This window comes from Cololabis saira, chromosome 3, assembly GCF_033807715.1.
Source record: "Cololabis saira isolate AMF1-May2022 chromosome 3, fColSai1.1, whole genome shotgun sequence".
In the NCBI taxonomy this organism is placed as follows: domain Eukaryota; kingdom Metazoa; phylum Chordata; class Actinopteri; order Beloniformes; family Belonidae; genus Cololabis; species Cololabis saira.
Genome location: NC_084589.1, coordinates 34,931,031 through 34,951,208, shown reverse-complemented (window position 1 = coordinate 34,951,208; position 20,178 = coordinate 34,931,031). Strand labels below are relative to the sequence as shown.

Below are 20,178 nucleotides of genomic sequence, written 5' to 3'. Positions count from 1 at the left end.
ATTCCCACAATTTTCTTTTTTTTTAAACATATAATAATATATTCGATTGTGTTTGCTTTCTGATAGTGCAGCTTTTATTTTGGAATATGACAGGAAGTTGATTGTTTTGTTTTTCTCTTCACGTCGTGTTGCACCTGGAATATGTGGGTTCAACAGGAGGAGAGAGAAGTTTGACAGGATAGTTGTGCACCTCATATGGCAGCGGGGTCGGTGAAATGGTCGTGTGTGTGGCTGCTGTTGTGGCTCTGTATGCGGACGTCAGGGGCCAAAACACTCCGGTGAGATCCGCAGTTCCTACTCCAGCCATGTGATATTAGCCTGCTAGCTTCTGCAAAGAAGTATGTTTGGACTTATCTAAAAATATTATTTTAAGTCACCTTTGACTTAGCTTGTTGTGTGTCTATATTTTATTTCGGTTGAGAATAATACCAGGCATAATAACACAATGTTTTCGTGAGAAAACAGCTACTTCAGTACACAACACGAGGCTTTACTGAACAGCTGTTGGGCAATAAAACTCTGTTTAAACTCTTATCAGATTATGTGGGTTCAAAGTATGAAAACCTGATCCAATAACCTTAAAACCAATAAGAACTTTGGTCTACACGTGTAAGTAACCAAAAGTAGTTTACTTTACAATATGCATATGACACATATGTGTATGGTTTGTATTCTCTCTCACAGCAGTGATATTGATGATACTTATAGAGCAAACTTGTCCAGTCACAAGACACATCACGCTTTGCTTTCATTTTCAAGGAAGTTGACAGTTCCTGGTCAACTCTTGGTGCAGTTGCAGGTAATTGCCACAAGATGGTGGTGTTGTATCATTTAACAAGCTCTCATTATTAAAAAAAAAAACATAAACAAAAAACCCAACACAATTGTATTAGATTTAGAGATTTGCAATAGATGGCAATGTAATTAAGTGTTACCAAATTAAATGCTGTTGAATGGTTAAATAATACCATCGGGTTTAATTGGGGCTGGGCGATATGGACCAAAAGTCATATCTCGATTTTTTTCTAGATGAATGGCGATACTCGATATATATCGATATTTTTTCCGTGACGTAATTGGGGTTTCCCTCAAAGCATTATAGCATAGCATCTCTGTTAGCTTCATTTTTTTCTCAGGCAAACCCTTTAAAAAACAGTCAGTTTTAATACAAAGCCACGTGCCAAATGTCACACAGGTACCTTTATTAACAGAGGTCTGCACAAGATAAAGATGTATAAAACAAATGAAATAAAAATAAACTGCCTGCATATATAGAATAAAAATGCTTCTTGAATAAAATAAAACAAATATCCCTTTCCTGCATAACAATTGAATTAAAATACACTGTGCAATTAATACAATGTAGACAGTAACAGGCAGACTTTTCCACTGAGGTTGACAGTTGTGCAAATAACAAAATATTTGTGCAAATCTAAAATAAAACACATTTGAAAATATCTCGATATATCGCCCAGCCCTGGGTTTAATACAGTAACACCCTTGTCGAGTCGTTCTTCTCTAAGGACAGGTAGTTGAATTACAGTTTGTTGATATTGCTGCCCTACTATTTCAAGAAACTTGGCTTCTAACAGTTTATAATACAAAGTATTTCCAGATGTGCCACATGTTTATACTGTACTTTAGATTGCTCACAAAAGGATATACAAAATAATTCCAGGTTTTATTTTAAAGTTAACTGATCAGTCACTGTCCTTCAAACAGGCAGGCACCTTATCTTCAATAACATGGAACCAGCAGATTTTTGTATTTTCTACCGTAACAAAATAACTACAATGTTGATTCAATTGTAATAGAACTGATTGTCTTTATATAAATTAGGTGATTGTGATTACTTGACGTGTTATAATAATAATATACCATTTGTGTATGATCAGGCTATTTTTATCAGCACTTTTTCCCTCATTCTCTCCTACATAAAACATTATAATAAGAAATTTGTTGGGTCTCTTTATTTTTCTTCAGGTGATGAAAAGTGAAGTCTAATTGACTAATTTATAGGTGGTTTAATGTATAAGTATTTAGATATACAGTTTAAGATGTGAATGTATGGAAAGAAGACGCGCATTAAGCGCTTGTTGTTCACAGTTGGACTTTGTGCCTTTCTTATTTTATAATTCACACAATTGTGCGTCCTGTAGAACTTCCATGGACGATGATGTCCTCCTGCCTTATCCTCACGGACACGGGTCCTCCCGCTCTCATCGCCATGTCAGAGATTGCCAGCCCATCATTTATGGAAACACCACTCATGAGAGCTGGCGCTCCAGTAACCACACAGACCAGCCGGTCGCTGAGTCCAAGGTGTTTGTGACAGATGTGCATGGAACGTCCAGATGGGTTTATGGTTAGTGACGGTTGCAATTAGTTAAAGGAACACACTATACATGCAGATAGTTTGAACTGATCTAATCTGTTGTATTGAACCTGGCCCTCATCAGTGTTTGATCTTGCATCATTCCCTTAAATTCTTTATTCATTTACTCACTTTTGATCGATACAGATGGGTTTGCAATAAATGGGGATGATTCCTGAACAGCTGTAAAACATTCACTAAATTGATTGTGGGTGTGAGGCATTAATTCTGCCTGCTACCGATGCAATTAAAGTGATAATAATAGTGTGATCTTCCTGATTTTAGTTGAACAATAATTAGTAGGAGAGTAGTTTGGTGTATTTTATTTTATTTTATTGTAGTAATTAGGATTTTGGTAAGTGCAGGATTTTCTGTTGTTGTACATCCAAAGTGTAAGCGTTATCCGTTCCTGCTGTATCTTTGTTTCCAGGTCACATGACTGTGGTCCATGACCCGCTGAGAACGGTGTCGGTGCTGGAGCCAGGAGGACCAGATGGCTGTAAGAATAAAGACAGGGTCTCTGTGGCGGAGACATCCAAGGCTGCTGGGTGTCTGTACGCCCAGAACGCTGGCTTCTTCCAGACATTGACGGGAGACTGTGTGGGAAACGTGGTGAGCAATGGCAGGCTGGTACGGGACAGCGGCGGAGTGCAAAATGCCCAGTTTGGAATTAAGAAAGATGGAAGTTTGGTTTTCGGGTAAGGAAGCCAGCTTTAAAATGTGTGTGAGAGTTTAGATTTATGCTAAAAAGTACCCGTTTTCAGAAATGTAAACACACACGTCAGATCTTTTTTTTTTTTTTCTCACATCAAACCTCAGTCTGATGTTTTGAATGATTTGATAAATTAATTAGTCACTCGTATATTATTTTTTTATTTATAAGCAAAAAAAAAGCACAATAGGCAGATCGGATGGTTTTCTGCAATAATGCGGACAGTACACTGATCTGTTGTGGTGAAGAGGGAGTTGACTCAAAAGGCAAAGCTTTCTGTTTTCCGGTGGATCCACGTTCCCGCCCTCACATATGGTCACAAGCTGTGGGTAGTGACCGAAATAATTAGTTCACGGATACATGCAACTGAAATGTGTTTCCTCAGTCGGGTGGGCGGACTCTTCCCTAGAGATAGGGTGAGAAATTCAGTCATTGGGGAGAGACTCGAAGTAGAGTCGCTGCTCCTCCACACCTAGAGGAGCCAGTTGAGGTGTTCGCCTCCTGGACGCCTCCCTAAGGACAGGCTTAGGACATGTCCAACTGTGAGAAAGCCCCAGGGATGACTCAGGACATGTTGGGGGGATTATATATCTTGGCTGGCCTGGGAACACCTCGGTATCCCCCCCAGAATCCCCCCCAGAATCCCCCCAGAGCAGCTGGAGAAGGTGGCCGGGGAGAGGGAGGTCTGGGTTTCACTGCTTAGGTTGCTGCCCCCGCAACATGATCTCCAATGGATGGATGGATTCTAGTTGTGAAAACTTGCTCTTCCTCTTAGTCTTTTTGGGTTTACGGATTTAATCGGGTTTGCCTTTGGCTTTAGGGACTGATTAGAAGTTGGAATCAGTCTGCATTTAATTCAATTACGGAAACAGTTGGTCTTTACCCTACTGTCGATGCCTGAAGAAAATCTTTAGGAGACATTCGTGTATATTCCAAAAACTGCTCTACAATTTATATTTTTGCTCAACATTAATTACGCCGATATTGACTCTTTGCTGTTGAAGCTCGGTATAATATATTTAACTTTTATACTGTTGGAAAATTAGCTTTTACATCATACGCACAAAGAATCTGAGCAAAAGAGCAATTAGTCTAAAGTTAAAGGAGCCGTCTGTAAGAAATGGCCAAAACTGGTACTGCAGTCACTTTCAAACTATTGTTGAGCGGCGTGTACCCTCCCCCTCCTCCCCCCGACCAGAGGTTGCCAGGTAGGCTGCAGAATGCAGCAGGAACGTAGGCTGCCATGGCTGCGATAATTAGAGCCGAGCTGGCAACCCGGATGCCGGAACAATACTGACTTGGTGATTGGGAGATAGGTGGAGGGTGGAGCTTCAGAAACGATACTGACTTGGTGATTGGGAGATAGGTGGAGGGTGGAGCTTCAGGCCAAAACAAAAAATGACAACATAAACATCAGTTGAGGGCTGCAACTCCTCTTTTTAAACTGGAATATCCTGGCTTGAGTGCTGTTGTCAGTGACAGAAGTATTTGAAATGAACATGATTTTTAAATGTCTGTTGACATATCGGGGTCATTTTATGATTCGTTTTATTATTGCTCTTACATACAGCTCCTTTAACTTCCTTAAAATCCAGTATGCAAACACACTACAGTCATAGTCGGTATTATCAGTGTTTGAACATGCCCGGTTTCGCAGCCAGGAAGTATATCGTTCATAACCACCCTACACTCTTCTCTAGCTGTCCTCATGTTTCTGTTCTCATGGCTGTCTAGGCTGCTGGCCTCTCCTTAGATCATGTGTGAAGTAAACCACCAGTTTAGCCGAGTGGTTTCCTGTTTGTGTGGGCCTGTAGCTCACAGTGTAACCTCTGGTCCGATTTAATGAGCAACTCCAAAACAGTCCTCAGGTGACAAGGTCACGTCTGCATGACTCATTGCTGTTTATCATGTCAAAAGAATCACAGCAACAGGAGACAATACACTGGAAATGGATGAAATTATTGTCTTGGTTGGTTTAATGCCAAGTGCAACTTAAAAAAAATAAATAAATAAAACTTATGCTCAACTATTTTAGCTTGATTACCACACTGTAATAGTGCTACAAATTCTAATGAACCCTGAACACATTTTAACAGATCCAAGTAAACAAACACTTTCACAATCTACTGCTAAACCAGGAAAAAAGTCTATTTAACTTGTTGTTTTTGGTTCTTTTTATAACTTTGGTCAGAAGTCCCAGGAACTCTGACATGATGCAAGATTTACTGTGGTTGTGTAGTCAACGTTTAAACGCACAAAAAGACTGTGTGTTGTTCCTGTTATAAGTAGAGGATGTTTAAGCGGCTATGACATCTCTGTGTTGTTGTTCTTGTGGGGTTTTGTTATTATTATCAGCTTACTTCAGGATGATCTGGCGTTGCTGTTTCTGTTTATGTGCAGCCATGAAATATTCACATTTATTGTTTCATTTTCCCCTCTCTCTCTCCTAAATCTAAATTAGGTATCTGTCTCAGGACGATGTTTTGAACCAGTCCAACCCTTTTGTCCAGCTGGTCAGTGGTGTAATATGGCTGCTGAGGAACGGTGAAATTTACATCAACCAGAGCCTGGAAGCCGAATGTGACAAAGTACAAGAAACAGGTACAAAGTTGACTTCAACATCCACCCTGCAAACAACGAAATCTCTTTCGTAACGTAGAAAGTAATCAATCATGTAGAATAAATCAACAGGATGATTGAAAATCTACAGCATACCAATGCAAGCATTAACTTGCAGTAAACTTGCAACAGCAACTTTTCCACAAACATTTCAGTTCAGTTCAGTCTAGAGAATTAAATGATAAACTGCTAGAATTCCCTCTCTACTTTGTTCAGGATCAGTTCAGCTGATCTCAAACGGGTCCATGATGGATTCCAAATAGATTCAGCTTGATTTCTGCAGTAAATAACTAATAAGACCTCTGATCGAGTCCTGCAAAGTCTGTTGACACTGAAAATTGTCTGTGACCTCGTGTAAACTCATCGCAGCGCCAAAACTCAAACACTCATGTTTAACTTTCAGACACAAGAGTGAAACTATGTGGACCTGCCACGGTTCACATCAGGCGTTTTTTTTTTGTTTTTTTTTTTAAATAGCGTTGAACTTTTAAGGGCACACCCACAAACACGCAGGCAGTAAAGCAGGTGTGTGGAATTTTCCCTGGAATTGATTTATCCGTGTTTACATAAGGTTAATTTTAATCTAAGCATCTGCAACATTAGTATCTAAAATAGCAAAGTTTAGCAAGCTGCAAATCAAAGAAACTATAATGGAGAACTTCTGTCGTTTTCGTTTTTTTACACTTTTGCAGGGTCGCTGCGGTTTTTTGCGGATGTGGTGTCAGCCAGGACTGCAGTGGGCCACGATGCAGAGGGAAAGCTAATCCTGCTTCAAATTGATGGACAAACAGGAGTGAGAGGGTGAGAAAATCAAATACAGGAGCTCAAAGATGTTTTTATCTACCTCCTGTTTCTATCTGAACACATAATCAGGGAGGACAGCAGTGTCTTTCATTCGCAAAGCAGTGAGTGAATTTTCTTCTACGGAGAACAGAGTCAGCAGGCACAGATAAGGAGTAAAATAAAGAAATCATATGATTTATTCACTACCTCAACACAACTAGTAGGGCTTTGTGCTTCACTGAGAACTCAAACATGAAATATAACTTTCAGTGCTTGGGGCCACTACTGAAATTGAACTTTCTGCATTCATTTTGAGTTGTACTCATGTACTGATACGTTTGTTATTGCAAATGTCTGCAAGGTTTGATGGGAATAAAAAAAAAATCCTCTGCAAAGTTTTTCACATTTTTTTTCAACTGATGGTCTCACTTGCAAAACAAAACATATTATCTAACCATCCCTCCAGTTCCAACTTTCTGTACTGCTTCAGTATTTAACCCTAAATTATAGTGCACAGATAAAGAAACCAGTTCTGCACATGCACGTGTAAAAAAGCAAACAGACACTCATGAGAAATCATCTACAAACACATCATCTTATTGGACCTGCTTGTTTGCTTTTAGGAATGTTGTAACAAGGGTGCAGATGACTTTGATTAAAAATAAACAAATAAAACAGTCCATATAAATGCTTTTTAGGAAGTCAACATTGTGAGCAAGCTGTAAAATGTATCTAAACACAACTGGGGAACAGATGATTGAGATGATCAGCTGGTGTTGGGGGGGGGGGGGGGGCTGATTTAAGAGCAGTGGCAAGCACTGAAGGCAACGATAAAAATATCTCACACAGACTATTTTAGCCAGAAGTGCATTAAAAGGGAATTTTAATGCCAGGGCTTCTTCATTAAATTAAGTGTCACTGTCCGGCTAATGTCCCCTCAACCCACTGAAGATACTTCCACGGGTCGATTGTATTGATCTCTCTCTCACTTCACCCTGTAAGCAGTGACCCTGCAACCCTGGAGCAGATTAATGTGTTGTTGTTAATGATGTGGCTATGAAAAGCCATCCTGACATGTCTGAACATACGCACTGCCCTCTGTGTATCTGTAGTCAATATCAGGTCACCACCTGCTCAATAAAACATGTAAAAGTCAGCCCGAACCAAACGGTGACCTCGGAGAGTGACTGTGTCCCTCATAAACAACATTCTGGGCTTTGAAATTGGCAAGCAGCGGTAGCTGCTAAAGAGGCATTGTTGTCCGCAGACATAAACATCTCAGGGGTGGTTGCTGCTCACTTAATAACAGATAACTTACAGGGCAGACTATGACAACAAACTGCCATGCTGCTGTTTGTTTTTGGTACACAATCACTCAGATCAGTGATCAATATAGATTGTACAGTAAAACAAACCAATGGCCACATTTAAAAACTGATATAGGATTCGCAGAAGGTCATAATTTTTCCAATTTTCACAAAGTAGTCCGGATGGATTTTCAATGAAGCTGTTTGTCTCAAACGTTACAGTTTCCGTGTTCTGCCTGTTTTTCTGTCCATACAGCATGAATCTTTGGGAGTTGGCTCAGTTCCTGAAGGATTATGGTGTGATCAATGCCATTAATCTGGATGGAGGAGGTTCCTCCACTTACGTGATGAATGGTTCATTGGCCAGCTACCCGTCTGATCACTGGTGAGTTCGTTTAAGCTGTTAGTGTACTTGCAACAGTTGTGAGTGAAACATTTGAGCTTATCAATGTTTTTCCCCCCCAGCACATCAGACGGTAGGTGGCGCTGTGAACGCGATGTCTCCACCGTACTGTGTGTCCATCAGCGCTGCGAGTCGGCAGACTGCAACGGGCACGGTGACTGCGTGAACGGGCGCTGCCGGTGTCAGCAGGGCTGGCGGGGAGCGGCCTGTGACTCCGTAGCGTGTCTGCCAGCTGCCTGCGGACCCCACGGTGTCTGCGGTGCCAGTAAGTGTGGAGCTGCAGCTCATTGTGTAACAGCTGGTGCAGGAGCAGCACAGAAGTTGTTGAATATTAAACATGACTTTTTTATGTTTGATACTTTAGATTTATTAGCTCTGATACACTGTTTGTTTGGTTTGGTTGAATCACAATGAAATATGTGGCTCAGGTCCAGGAGCTGCATTGCTCCCGGGTTACCCGGATTCCCTTGTGACAGTTCAAGTTCCATCTTTCTTTCCTGCTTTTGGACAGATGGAGATGTTTCCCTTGAAGCTCTTCTCCTAAGTTCTGTTCACATTGCTGTGACAGCTTCCTGTAAGTGTGTCTGCTGTTTCATCTCTGTCTCCGTGTTGCAGATGGCTGTGTCTGTGATGCAGGATGGAGAGGAGAAAACTGCAGTGAAGGTAAACAAGCCTCATCTTGTCACACATACTTATCCTCTGCATGTTTTTCCTTCTGATGTCACACGTTAAGTTCCCTCGCTGATATCAACTCTCACAAAGGCCAAAGCCCCATTTAAATCTGTATATAAAGCAGATGTTCTTGGGAATGACTCATGAGCGTTCGTCATAACACAGGTGGTTTTGCAGCCATTATTCAGATGAGTCAGAAGCTCTTAAGTGGCTGAGATAAACCTAAAACAAAGATGTTGATCTGTACTCGCACAACAAGATTTCCACTGCTCAAATTAGTGCTCACAGAAATGTGAGAACTGCTGCGACTACTGCTGTACTTGTTTTCCTCTGTAACCTCCTGGGGTTTATATTTTAAGACCCAACATATATATATATATATATATATATATATATATATATATATATATGGCACCTCAAGTGAATTTGTTAAAGGTCAAAAACTGAAACAAGCCTTGATTAAAAACCCAAATCACCCTGTTTAACCACAGCTTCACCTGTCGGCATTGAGAGTTTTTAAACCTTTGTTTTCCCAACAGTCTGCAGATACTGAGGAAATCATCAAATTGCAGGTCACTAATGTTACTATTTATCATTATTTTGTGCTCATGCTTACTGTGATTCTGTGTAAACAGAAATATATATTTTAGAAAAAGGGGTGGGGTTAAGAAGGATGCAGTCATGTAAAATAGGAAATAGGACCGCTCCTTTTACTTTCCTCTTTAGGGGCCACAACATATCATTTGTTTCTATCCTGCTCTGCTTTCTGTAGCTTCTTTTGTCCCACCAACTATCTGCATCTCCACTTACGCCACAGATAGAAATTAGATCATCAATCTTCCCCTTTCCTTTTCTTTTGATCTTCATATTTTGCATCCTGCTACTAATATATCCAATATCCCGTCTTTTTGTGTTTCCAAACAGTCCGAGTCTGATTTCTTTCTTTGTCTTCGATCTGACGCACTCAATTTTAAACCTGTCCAAAACCGTCACTACCAAAGAAAATCTGAACATCTTCATCTCTGCCATCTCCAGCTCTGCTTCTTGTATTTCTTTTCTGTATTTGGTATTCAGTGGCACCGTCTCAAAGCTACACAGAACGACTGTAAACCAAAGGCTTATGTAAACCTTTCCCTTCAGTTTTGCCCACACTCTTCTGTCACAGATAGCTGAAGATCTTCTCCAAACACTCCACCAAGCCTGTGCTCAAGTACTTAAACTCTTGCACCTCCTTCACCTCTGCTCCTTGCATCATCGCTGTAACAACTAGCTTCTCTTTCCCTTACACACATGTATTTTGTATTGCATGTATTTGTCCGGCACATATCTCCAGCTTTTCTTCCACCTGCTCCTTACTCTCACAACAGATCAAAATGTCCTCTGTAAATATCATAGCCCATGGAGACCCCCCTCCACTCCAACCTCCTGTCAATCATAATGTTAGATATGAAGGGGCTCAGGGCCCAACCCTGATGCAGACCTACTTCTACCTGGAAGCCGTTTGGTGCAGGTAGAAGTGGGACCCGTGTGCACATCTGACCACCGTCATGTTGTCCTCATGCATATTCTGCACCCTCTAACATACTTCTATCTCTCCAGACTTCCTCATGTAATGCCACATTTCCTCCATTTGTGCTCCGTTGCACATTAAATCTACAGACGCAGCATGACTCTTCTGTATTTTTTTTTCCGTTAACACTCTGAAAAGCAGAAAAGCACTTTACTTCATCATGTTCTTTCTTGGCATGAAACCACACTGCTGATTATCACAAATTGCAATGACCTTTCTCAGCCTAGTTTCTCTGACTCTTACCCAGATCCTCATTGTGTGGGTAATGAGCTTCATACTTGATAGTTGCTGAAGCTCTTGATGTCACTCTTGACTTTGTTCAGCAGTCTAGTTAAATGCTCAAGTCCCTCGTCTCTGGTCTCAAACCTCCACCGGTTTGTAATCCGGACCAACTGCTGTTTGCGTTAATTCACAATGTCGATGTCGAATATATGTATATATATATATATATATATATATATATATATATATATAAAGCGCATTTAAAAACAACCAAGGTTGATCAAAGTGTTCAACAGATGAACTAAATAAAACCAATAAAACGTATACAAATGGCATGAGGAAAAGTCTTCAAAGCTGCCGTCACTTCCTCCTTACTGACGGTTCTAGTTATACAGGTTTTGCTCCCTCCACCCTTCTTTTCCTCTTTAATAGGTTTTCCAAATGACTCTTTCCACCTTTCCCTCACTTGTAAACACTCTTCCATCTGTATCCTTAATCATCCTCACCTGCCGTACATCATTTTTATGTTGATCTCTCTTCTGCCAATGATTACAAATCCTTCTCTCCTCTCTTATTGTTCAACCGTTTATACAACCTGTCAGGAGGCCTCTTGCTTAGTTTTTACCACCTCACATTTCACCTTATGTCACATCTTTTTGTATTTCTGGTTTGGTATTGTTTAACTAGCTCCGCACTTACACTCTGCAGAACTGCCTCGTTGCATTCACCATCATCTCTCCTTATTTTCTTTCTTATGTTCAGATAACACACTCAGCACCTTCCTATCTGTCTCCCTTATGACATTTGCTGTAGTTCATCCTTCATCTGAAGGTTTGTCACTGTGACCCAGAGCCTCACTCAACACAGTGGCATTCTTTTCTTAATGTCCACGAGTTGATTTTCTTTTTGCTCCTTTCCTTCGTTGTAAGATAAGATAAGATAAGATAAGATTAGATATCCTTTATTTTCTCCCTCAGTGGGGAAACTTATTTTTGTTGGCAGCAGTACACTTAGCACACACATGCAGGGGAGGGGTAAAAAGACTAAAAAGTCAGAAATAAAAAATATATAAAATACAAAAAATATATATAAAATATGTATAATCACAGAAATATGAACAGTATATACAGTTGGTTGAGAAAGAAACAGTGCAAAAACAGCAGGTGGAGTGTTGTGAGCTAAACTGGCAGATTGGCAGATATTGCACATCTTATATTATTGCACATCTTATGTTATTGCACATATTATTGTCCACTGGCTACTGATAGCAGCGGGGAGGAATGACCTGCGATGCCTCTCGGTGGTGCATCGTGGGTGACGAAGCCGGTCACTGATGGAGCTCTTTTGTACCACCAGCCATCCTAAATTCTACAACATTTCTTTCCCTAACATCGTACTTTCCCATCCCCTCCTCATTTCCTCTGTTCCCTTCACAAACATTACCGTTAAAATATCCTCCAGCCACCACTCTTTCATTCCTGGCGATAATCTTCATCATGTCATCCAGTTCTCTTTCTCTTACAACTCAAGGCAAATTCTGGGGCGTAAGCGCTGACATTGATCATCATCATCTTCACCGTCATCACTCTGTCTTACACGTCAGGTTTAACATATCAGGAACTAATAAAAAAATAATCTTGCACTCTCCAGGTCTTAAAATTGGTAAATAAAAAATAAGATGACACATCACACCTTGCCATTATTTATTTAACAAAAAGCTAATTTCCAGAAGCAGTGTGTGTAAAGCCAAGTATATATAAATATCTATGCTGGTTCCTTGAGAATTAAGAGCATGAAAAGCAGCCACCTGCTGTTAATCAATGATTAACTGATTTCCAGAAAGTCTGAACTCCTAAAAAGCTGAGGTTTTGGTTATTTACTTGACCGGGACATTCAGATCTGTGTTCAATGCCAAGGAGAAAGTATTATTAGCAGTGATATCGATCGAGCAGTTGTTGCTGACTATAGGCCTTTTTACGTTGCTGTACACGCCGTGTTTACCCCAATTTTTGCATGTCTTGAGGGTACACTTAAATGTTAGGTCTGATAAACCGACTGGTGCAGGATGGTGGGACCTGGGTAGGTTTTATTAATAAGGAGATAAGGAGGTCTGCGAACCCCTCATCTTCAGAGCCGAGGATGCCATATATCGGCATATTATGGGAGCCGTAATATGCAAGTGGCTACCAAAATTACAGGCTTTGCGAGAAACAACAACTCAGGTCATGGACAAATTTAAGAGCCTTACAAAGAAGTTATTTGCGTAAAATCACCACAACAGGAGGAGTGGCATAGGAAGACTGAACTGGTCATATTCTGATTTGACAGAAGTCACTTTGCAAAGCCTGTTGTTAATCAGCAGGGATCCAGCACCCTCTCCTTCTCCTGTACCCTGCGCTGCATCAGTCAGTTCTGCATCAGTCACTTTTGGAGTAATGCCATCTTGACAGACGAGACCAAAGTGGACCTGTAGAAACCATAATGCAGAGGTTCATGTTTTGTGAAAAATGAAATGCAGCTCATTAGCATACACGATTTATATGAGTGTCAAGCAAGATGGTAGACTGGTGATGATTTCAGCTTCTTTTGCAGCCACAGGACCTGGGCATCTTGGACCCATCAGTTACCTCATGGGTCCGCATGTGCAGGATTATTTTTAGAGTCGGATGTTAGGCCATCTGTCTGTCAACTAAAGCTTGGCCAAAACTGGATCATGCTGGATAGGACAATCATCACAAGCAAACCAGCAAATCTATCACAGAATGACTGAAGTTGAAGTTGCACTGGTCCAGTCAAAGTCCAGACCTCCGTCTGGCTGAAAGGCTGTGGTTGGACCTTATGAGAGCTAAGGATAAACAAATACCCACCAAGTTTAATGATCCGTAAGCGACTTTTTAAAACTAGATGAAAATTGATTTAAAAGAAAACACAACTACTTCAAATCAATCTGCAAACTATAAATCACACACTGCATCAATAGTTGGATTTATTTCATGTTAATTAAATAACGTATTATATCACAATCATTAATATTTAGACCTAATAAGGACCAGATTTTTTTCCTAACGCCTCCGATTGAAAGAGGATATGCTTTCTTTTTCACTTCTGTAGAAGTTGATTTGAGGACGTTGAGGATAAACTAGAACTACAAGCCACACATTGGTGTTGTGAACTTTTTGTGAACATATGCACGACTGTATCTGCTTTAAAATGAACATTGTGTTTCTTTTAAGAAACTAAACTTGTGGAAAACATTTAAAGATCCTCAGTTCTTGATACTTAAAAATACAAGGAGAGGATAACTAATGCAAGTGCCGGCTATTTATTTATTAACTCAAGCAATGATGCAAGTTAAGCATGCAAAGTGGATTTACCTTTCATAGATTAAATCTTTTTTTTTGTTTTTATTCATTTTAAATCCTCCTTGCGGCATTGATATATGATGCTGACAGATGCTGTTGAGTTTACATAATAGATGGTTTGCTTTTGAACGGTTTCATGAAATGTTGACTACATACTACAATTGACTACATACACTTGGCTGTGTTTCTTCTTTGAAGGATGCCCTCCAGGTTTTTATGGTGACAGCTGTAGTAGAACCTGCTCCTGCAGTAACGGCGGTACCTGCGACCCTGTCCATGGACGCTGCGCCTGCCCCCCTGGTTTCCATGGTGAAACCTGCGAGCAAAGTAGGTTGTACTTGATGGCCAGTTGGGCCAAATGTTGGGTCTTGCCTTCTGTTGGAAGTTGTGTGTTGTGAAATGCTATTGTAGGTGTTGAAGGTCTGTCAGGAGTCACTAGGTTCATACTGATCGTATGGTATTTAACTCAACAATGTCAGATCTGCAGCAAGCACTGTTGATACTTTTAACTGAATTAGCCAAGATGAGCTTAGCATGCAAGATAAAGTGTGACACAAAAAAAAATTTCTGCCGTTTTTGTCTCCAAACTCAGATCATGAATCCAAATATTTTGCCGTGTAAATGTGGTTTGCCCAAGTAAAATATAAAAAATATCATGCCATTTGATTTAATATTTCTCCCTCTCTTTTTCAGTGTGTCGTCTGGGTTTCTTCGGCGTGTCCTGCGCTCAGGAGTGTCGCTGTGACGACCTCTGTCCATGTGACCCGCAAACAGGAAGCTGCAACACCACGCTGCCAGCAGAGACTAACGACACCTTACACAGAGGTGCAAACATTTTGTACCTTAAACAAACACACACAAATAGATGATGACAACAAGATGAATCAGTTATTATCTTTATTTTCCTCTATTCCCTGTTTCCCTGCATCCCTCTGGCGTCCGTTAGCAAACAAGAAGGCTGAATTTACGACACCGAAACTATAGAGTACATCATCACTGTATGTTTAAGAACAAGATACACACAGCCGCAGGGTCTTTTATTTTGTGCATGCGCTCCTATTAAGCAAACATTTTATTATTTGCATAGAGCAGAACTGGAGACCAGTCCATCTATGTTGTTGTTACTTCAAACAAAGCAACACTGTCTCAACTCAACTGGGAGAACTGGAAATGTAACTCACCCACATCACCTCCTAAAACCCAATACTGTAACACAATCATGCATTTGCCCATAAACATGCATCATTTGTCAAATACAGGATATTTTTAAATTTAATTTTGAGCAGAATAATCTCTAAATATAATTTATTGTGTTCAAATATAGCTAAATTATTTGTTCTTTTTTTTCCCCCCTGAATAAATTGCGACTTATCAAAGGATGAGACACGTGAACCACCGTAGAAACAAGCATGATCTGAGTCATGTTTCTGTTTCTGTTTTTGTAGGTCACTGACACTTCTTGCTATCATGGAGTCACAGCTCTTAGCGTAGAGATAGCCTGATATCACGTAGGGGTTAAAGTCTATCAACGGCATAGACATTAACCAGGACGAAGCCAAAAAAGGAAATACAGAAGCCTCCTTCCATGCATGGCGTGTGATGGATGCAACAGAAGTTGATGCGATTGAGTATTTAACTCGATCTTGTAATCCTGATGGCTTTTATTGCTTTTGTCATGACAGTGGTTTACAGATTGGCCCATGGATCATTTTTCAATACACTCATTTTCTCTGCAAAAAATAGAGCAAACAGTTCCTTGTGTAACTAAAATAGGATTAGTTTTGCTCTGGGTCACATTTAATTACATCCGACTAAAGGTTACTGTGAATGAAATTATTAAGGGGGGTAGGGGGATTATCCTCTTACGCTGGATCGTATTTAAAAAAGTGAGCAGCTATGCTTCATGTCTTCTATAATTTATTGATCTCTTTTCCTCTTCCCTCCACAGCTGGACACTGCCTGGCCCGACAGATGTTTATGAGACGAGACGAAGCCGCTCACAATCGGCAACATTACCTGACCGAGTAAGTGTCAAAGGTCAAGTCACATAAACTCATTACGATCTCTGACCTTTCACCCCTGCTGTCCATGTTTGATGTTTTTTTTGAAGAAAGAAAAAAGCTCTCTCAGGAAGTCATAATTTTGCTATTTTTTTTTAAGCGTTTTGTTGATTTCAATTCTTGCTTTAAATTCAACTCCTGATCTCATTTACAAGACGGGATAACAAAATGAAAGAGACAAGAAAAAGTTTAAATGGTCTTAGTCTTTCTCCACCATTTTTCATAGCTGACATGTAAAAAAAAAAAAGAAAAAAAAAAGAAGAATCCAATGGTTATCAGATTTATAAAATAAATCCTCACCTATAAACCAAATGCATATACACATTTTTTTTTTTTATAAATTAAACCGTTTTTTGTCAGCTTTTCACTTATTTGATTCCTCCATTTTGTTCTGGTGTGGCTTAGCGTGAAACCCATGAAAATAAACTGAAAGATGTCACATGCTTTAAACATAATTTAACTTTAGGCATTTGCATGATGCTGAGAAATCACGAAGAGCGGTGCTACATTTCACAGTTTGATTTAGAAATTTAATAGGGCCAGATTCGTTCTGATGTATTCATTAGACTCCTTATCTTTTGCATGCAAGTGAGGAGTGTTATTTGTTGTTATGGTTCCTGGAAAGCAATTTAGGAATACTGACAATATGCATACAATTAACAAAATTTCATTTTGATATCTCTCGGCTTCAAAACTACACTTTAGACATGCAAACTATAAAAGGATATAAGCATTGAGGATTGCAGCATACACAGTATGTGTGGTGTAAAGTGCAGTAGTGCAAGTACCGGTCCTTAAGACACGACGGGTGAGCTTGTTTGTCTCTGCAGGATTGCAGTGGTCTGTGTGTGTAACTGGAGGGGGATGGTGTGTGTGTGTCAGTGTGTGTATGGAGGGAGGGGGGGGATTCCACACCTCTGAGGGGAAAGAAGCTGCCTCTCATCCTGATGGTGTGTGGTTTAATGTCTCTCTGCTCTTTTCCTGAGGGAAGCGATATAAGCAATCCATTTGCCCGGTTGGGTGGGATCCATAGTGATGCACTTAGCCAGATCCAGGGGGCGGGGGGGGTTTCTACAATCCCCTGTGCAGTTCTCGCCACCAGCACCAAGTCGTTTTTGTCCTGTGCCGTACAGCTGCCAGGCAGAGGATGCTCTCTGTTGTGGCTCTGTAAACATTTACGAGCAGTCAATTAGAGTCCAGCCTGTTTCAGTTTCCTGGGAAAGAAAAGCCGTTGTTGGGCTTCTTAACCAGGTAAGATGTATTCAGAGACCAGGTCAGATGTGATGTGGATACCCAGAAAGAGGGCAAGGTTCAATGCACAGCCCTGTGGTGTACCCGTGTTCAGGACCAGAGCAGATGACGTACAATCCTCTACTCTCACCCTATTTCTGAGCCCTATTAGCGAGGAAATCCGTGATCCAGAAACACTCCGAAACACAGGTTACCAAGCTTCAGTACCAGTTTATCTGGGATTACAGTATTAAAAACAGAGCCAAAGCCAACAAATAGAGCCCTAAAATGTTATTAGGAGGCTCCAAGTGGGCCAGGGCTGTGTTAAGTTCTGATGAAACGGCACCCTCAGTTGATCGGTCCAGACCGACAGGAATGAGATCATTGAAGGGCTTTGGGAAGATCCTCGCAAAGGAATTCATGATTACTGCGGTCAGAGCAAGAGGGCGAGAGACGCTGAGGCTTCTTGAATTGATTCACTTCTTGAATTGGTAGAGAAAGTCAAAAAATGAATGCAAGTACATTGTAAGCATTGTAAAAAATATTGTATTTATAGCTTTTTATTAATGGATATGTTAAAAACACAAGCAGATACAGTCAAGAATAAAACCATTAGTGTATTTACTTGGACATATGTAGCTAGAATAGTCAGTTTTCTGCAGAAAGCAGGTAGATTTCTCCTAGAAAACATTGCTTCTTTGTCCTGTTTGGCTCTATTATAATCAGGTATTCCTCCCTTCAGTTGTAAGTTTAGTATCGCTTATATCGGGGGTCGGCAACCCGCGGCTCTGGAGCTGCATGTGGCTCTTTAGCGCCGCCCTAGTGGCTCCCTGGAGTTTTTTCAAAAATGTTTGAAAATGGAAATCGATGGGGGAGGGAAATATATTTTTTGTGTTAATGTGGTTTCTGTAGGAGGACAAACATGACACAAACATTCTGAACGTTTTCCAATACTGTAAAAATGTGTAGAATAATATTACATTTCAACATTTCTGTTAACAAAGATTTCAACATTAATCTCGACCTTTCGACTTCTTTCACGAAATTTTGTCTTTTTTTTCAACATTTCGACTTTTTTCTCGACATTTCGATTTTTTTCTCGAGATTGTACTTCAACATTAATCTTGACATTTCGACTTTTTTCTCGTCATTTCGACTTTTTTCTCGACATTTCGAAAATCTTCCCCCAGTTATAACTAATAGAGATACATGCAGCATGTGTTGCCTTCATTCTAAGGCTTATATACAATATAAGACTTTTTGATTTTTTGCAGCTCCAGACATATTTGTTTTTTGTGTTTTTGGTCCAATATGGCTCTTTCAACATTTTGGGTTGCCGACCTCTGGCCTATACCCATCGCTGTATCCAGGATTATTTTTGCCTCATTGGGGAACAGTCTTTAAAGTTTTTCTAAATTCTTTTCTCAGGCGAACGTGGCTGATAATCACCGTCGCCCTGGCTTCTGTTCTGTTGGCGAGTCTGACGGTTCACCTCGTACGGGCGTGTCGCAGCTCAGTGGCATCTCACATTCCTGGACGTCACGATTACTCCTACGTACCACTGACCAACATTAACGGAGAAGCTTCCCATACTGGGAACAATAGGGGATCTGGAAAAGGGGATCTTGGATTGGAAGACTCAGACTCTCAGGATGAGGTCTGGGCTCTGCCACGCAGGAAGTTGTAGCTATCGGACGACCAAGGATAAGGAGTGGCAACCCCGTTATCGCACAAGAGACTTGCTGAACCTTCTTCTAATCTTAAGAAATATTTACCAGGAGTCCTGTTGAAAAGAAACAGGATGGAGAGCAGGAGGTTGAGCCTCGGCTGACCTCAAACTGCTTCTGGGAGCTCCTCGGGTCCTGGCTCATGACTCTCATTTATACCCAAGACTTTGAGGCATTACAGCTTTATTTTGCCACCAATTGCCTGGATCCATTGCCACTTCAGGTATGATAACATTTTCAAATGTTCTCATATAAACTGATGAACTGTGATCCCCAAGCTGTTTCACATATGAATTTTCCACACATCTTTTTAGATTTGACTCAGCTTTTCTGGGTTTGAGCACAGTGTTAACACAGCAGATCACCATGGTGGCCTGGGGTGCCCTGCCAGCTGCTCGATTACCAATCAATCAGAGTGAATTCTGCAGGATCTGATCAGGAATACAGTTACATGAAGGTTGCAAAAATACATTTTGATATTAGTACTGGTATATTTATGGCCCAGAGATTTTTTTTTTCTGCAGGTCTTGAAAAGTTTGACATTTTAGTCTCACAAAAATGTTGAAATCCTGAATATTTTATATCTAATATGACATTTTATGTGGTAAACTTGCAAAAACAAAGTCATTAGTTTGAGGTTGAGTGGGGTAATCCAGGGAGACCAAGATTGAGTTGAATTTAACTTAATTTGTGATACGGACGTCTCGCGGCATAAATAAACTTGTCTACTTGTTGCCACGTTATCAGATGAATTTTACTCTGCAGTACTTAAAGTAAACTAAACAATTTCTTATCAACAAAAAGTTTTTTCAAGCATTTTCTTTTTACTCTGTGCCTGAATGTAAAATAACAAAAAAAGGTCAATATGCAGGCTGATGTGTTTAATTTTTAATTTTGTACAATGGAAATTTAAGGAAGCACAGTTTTCTTACTTTACTGTTTAAACTGTCAGATGTAAAGATGGCAGTTTTGTATGAACTCAAGCTTTTTTTTGGTGTTTATTGGCATAAATAAACTCTTAATATAATGTAATTTATAATAAAGTCACCAGACATTTGAAGTCGGTGTAGCAGGTGATCTTTGCCTGCTGTAAATGTCCAGATTCAGATTGTTTTAACGTCTGCTGATATGTTGGCT

At 40.3% G+C, this 20,178-nt stretch overlaps 1 protein-coding gene across 1 annotated transcript; it reads left to right on the top strand.

Annotated features, from left to right (window-relative positions):
- The first annotated feature begins 121 nt into the window (after positions 1–121).
- nagpa (N-acetylglucosamine-1-phosphodiester alpha-N-acetylglucosaminidase) lies at positions 122–20,147 on the top strand. Its single transcript, XM_061717356.1, has 12 exons — positions 122–278; positions 2,160–2,365; positions 2,805–3,072; positions 5,548–5,687; positions 6,398–6,506; positions 8,052–8,180; positions 8,261–8,463; positions 8,814–8,861; positions 14,223–14,351; positions 14,718–14,849; positions 15,973–16,048; positions 18,743–20,147. Exons 1-12 carry the CDS (start codon positions 196–198, stop codon positions 18,999–19,001), a joined length of 1,782 nt encoding a protein of 593 aa, XP_061573340.1. The 5' UTR covers positions 122–195; the 3' UTR covers positions 19,002–20,147.
- The last annotated feature ends 31 nt before the right edge of the window (positions 20,148–20,178 follow it).

What these genes read in the sequence shown, in the direction of transcription:
- nagpa (XM_061717356.1), top strand. Translation starts at nt 196, where the DNA reads ATGGCAGCGGGGTCGGTGAAATGGTCGTGTGTGTGGCTGCTGTTGTGG. An exon ending in GATGGAAGTTTGGTTTTCGG is followed by an intron (nt 3,073 to 5,547) that starts GTAAGGAAGCCA and finishes AATCTAAATTAG; the next exon opens with GTATCTGTCTCAGGACGATG. An exon ending in TAACGACACCTTACACAGAG is followed by an intron (nt 14,850 to 15,972) that starts GTGCAAACATTT and finishes TTCCCTCCACAG; the next exon opens with CTGGACACTGCCTGGCCCGA.